This window comes from Rhagoletis zephyria, unplaced genomic scaffold (assembly GCF_001687245.7).
Source record: "Rhagoletis zephyria isolate East Lansing unplaced genomic scaffold, Rhagoletis_zephyria_1.1 Rzeph_scaffold_01822, whole genome shotgun sequence".
In the NCBI taxonomy this organism is placed as follows: Eukaryota; Metazoa; Arthropoda; class Insecta; order Diptera; family Tephritidae; genus Rhagoletis; species Rhagoletis zephyria.
The window spans coordinates 9278-12827 of record NW_016158906.1 but is presented as its reverse complement, the minus strand read 5'-3'; the positions used below and the strand labels follow the sequence as shown (position 1 = coordinate 12827).

At 36.9% G+C, this 3550-nt stretch overlaps 1 protein-coding gene across 1 annotated transcript in view; it reads left to right on the top strand.

Annotated features, from left to right (window-relative positions):
* The window catches only part of LOC108365265 (extensin-1), a gene marked incomplete at its 3' end in the record, with an annotated part of 12431 nt that extends 9110 nt beyond the window's left edge, over positions 1-3321 (top strand). The window contains exon 2 of the mRNA XM_017619261.1: positions 3052-3321. Within this exon, the coding sequence (XP_017474750.1) occupies positions 3052-3321 (270 nt within the window). The remainder of the gene's footprint in view (positions 1-3051) is intronic.
* Positions 3322-3550: the final 229 nt, after the last annotated feature.

Genomic DNA, 3550 nt, shown 5'->3' with positions numbered 1-3550 from the left:
TATAAAAACAAAGAAATTAAACAAAAATATTTTTTTTTATTAAATTTAAAAATTACAATAAACAGCCTAAACAAAAAATAAATTTATAAAAAATAAAAATAAAAAAAAATAGAAAATAAAAAACTTTTCCTGCGCCAGGATTTGAACCTGTGACCTCAGGCTTACCACGCGAGTGCTTTGCTCTGCCGGCCATTGTGACTGCTGGAGCGTCGCAAGCAAAAAGGCACATTTATGGTTTTCACGGGGCATGAATTGGCAGACTATCTCATCAACTGGTATGATGCTACTAGTATTTATACTAGTAGATGCTGATGCATAGCCTGACAATTGACATCTCGTAGGACATCGCAATGTTAAAAATACCAGTCGCTAACATTCAAAAAGGATAGAATGTGAACTAGTTGGGCTGAAACGCAAACCGGTAGAATTCTAGTTCACAACTAGTAGCTTTCCCTGCAGGGCAATTAAAGCATAGCGTACAGTTCCCAAGAAACACGAAAAATTCAAATAAAAAGACGTCCAAGAAAAACTAACTTAGTTTCTTAAATACATACATATGTATATTATTGGACCCAGTTCCTATTGAAATCTCGGTTTGAGCTGCTGCGGCCGTTTTATGTGAAAGCAAAAAAAAATACCTTTCCATTTTCCTCCTACCAGCTTCGACGTATTTCGCGTCTTCTTCAAGGGTCTGTTTACAGACTTCATACGTCGAAACGGGTAGGAGGCAAAGCAAAAAGGTAGTTGTTTTTGCTTTCCTTAAAACAATATCAGTAGCTCAAACCACGAAACCGAAACAGCTCCTAGAAAAAAAATGAAAATTTTTCAAGTGGGCCACCTAAATTTGGACGGCTAACAACAATATAAAAAAATACAATTTGATCAATTTCGAAAAATTCGAAGCTTTACAAGAGTTATTGTTATTAACTTTATTGTAAATGAATTCAGTAGTTATTTATTTCCACTGATTCATAGCATGTATCTTGCTGATTCTTTTTCATGATAAGAGTTAAGTAGACACACTTTAGCCTGACTGTTCAAACAATCGTTATTTGAAAAAAAATTTAAACTTTATAAACAAATACATATTTTAAATAAATGAAAATATTTATTACTCCTCGATCAGAGTTTTTAATATTGTACATTGAATATCAGTCTTTATTCTATAATACATTATTTAAAAGAAAAAAAACGAAATCTTGCACGGAGTCGCTAGTTATTAATTTTTTCCCATGCTCCCACGGGAGCTTTTGCTTCACCACGATACTGCGGCACGCGCAACGCAAACAACGCATGATACGAAACGAGGGAAAAAATTTAAAATTTTTGCTCGAGCTAAGGTGGGTTCACCGTTCGTGTCCGGACAACTTTTTATTTGCTCTCAAAACATTTTTGCCGGAGAGGGTGGTGAAGTACAGTTCAACGTTCAGTTCGGCCCATTTGATTTTATTTTGAAGCAAACAGCTGATGCTATTGTTACCTACATATGATTTTGAGGGCAGATAATGAAGAAGTGAAAACACATTGTCATATGGCATCAGAAAGCGGTTTATCGATTGATTTGGATCAGGATAGGTCTTTAGTCGTGTACATGCGCTGCGAAATCGGCTTTATGTAAGTTTTTGGCCCATAATATCATCAGTAAAGGTATGGATAAAGGAGATAAAGTTGTGTCAAAATATGTGGCAAAATTTTGGTGTCAAAATATGACATAGTGAAAACCAGTCTTAGCAAAAGGTATCCGGACACGAACTGTGAATCCGTGTGGATAGATGATGGGCAGACGGACAGAAAGACATGACACAATCGATTTCTCTTTTCATTCTGAGCATTTATGTATACTTTTGCATATCTTTGTTATATCTATCTCGATTCCTTTAGGCTGTTACAAACAACCGTTTTGTGAACAAAGTTGTAATACCCTTGTGCACAAGTGCGCTCGGGTATAATTTCGAATTCAGTAACACCTGGTTACCTATATGTTCCCAAACGTATTAGATGTATCCATATCCTTGTCGCATTGCTTTGCAAACAATACGAGGACGCTATATGTATAGTATGTGGAAAACAACCCCAGAAATGATGAAACTAAATATGCATTTGCTGCATCTCACTACCTACAAAATACAGTACGTTAGATACGAACATATGTATGTATGTACATTAGGGTGGTCTAAAATATGTATAGTCGGAATTTTAATCCCCTCAACCCCTAGCACTATTTTTTTGGTTTGGTAAAAAAAAAATATTTAGAGGTCGCTCAAAGTGCCCAAAGTTTTCCATGTATTTTATATGGGAAAAGGCAACTTTTCTTCTTTAATTCTTTAAAATCAATACTTAGGAGACTTCCAGTACCAATTTTTTATTTATCCCCCCATTGCATATTCTGGGTATTTTAGTGGACCTTAAAAATATATTTATCTACTATGATAAAATGGTTAAATAAATAATTGGGTATTATTACTGGGAATCTCCTGAAGAGAAATAGAGTTTTCCGTTCGAAAATAATGATTTTCAAGAATTATATACCACTTCTACGAAAAGTGGTTTTTTCTCATATAAAATAAACGGAAAACTTTGAGCGCTTTGAGAGACCTCTAAATATATTTGATTTTCATCCTAGGGGATGAGAGCATAAAAATTCCGACTTCACTTTTTCACTTGCATTTTGGACTACCCAAACATACAAACCCACCTTTGCCAAGTACATATGTATGTATGTACATAGTAGATATTTACTATATACATACATACATATGTATAGACGCTCTCATCTCAATGCAATAAGTGATGGAGCATAAGCAAATCCACCACAGACGACGAGCAGCTGAAATGAATGAGTCAGGCGAATAAAAAAGTAGCCGCAGCATTGCATTTTCAGTTTAGCTCCAGTTTTTGACGCGCCACGAACACAACAAATCGTGTTTCTTGCCAGTTGCTTATAAGCATTCTAATTCAAGTACGAAATTTCTAAGTTTGCATTCTGGGTGCAAAGTGCAAAGTGATACAGAAAATAAAGACTTGTAGTTAGTTCTTCCAACATTTGAGCAGCATGTCCTATCAACAACCGCCGCCACCATATTCACAGGCCGTACCGGGCTATTACCAGCCACCACCACAGCACGTTCATATGCAGGGCACGCCGGCGCCAGCACCCGGTCCCACAGTCATCATTCACACCACAGCTCCCAGATTTACGCCTGTCTCCAACGAACCGACAACGGTCACTTGTCCCTCGTGTCATGCGGTGGTGCGCACCACAGTCATCTATCAGCCCAGCTCGTCGACCCATCTTTGGGCGCTGATACTCTGCCTTTTTATGTAAGTACTTTTAATCTTTGGTGTTTCGTGAGGGAAGTATGGAAATGCTTGCAAAGACAAAAGCAAATATGTACCTACTTAAGTTATCTTGACACCAAAATAAATATATTTACGTACATACATACATGTGTTAGCAATAAGTTTAGGCATACAAACAGAGATTTCGCAATGTTTGAGTTGATGTTTGCATGTTTACTGCGTTGCCAGCGACACGAACTGGTCTGGTGAG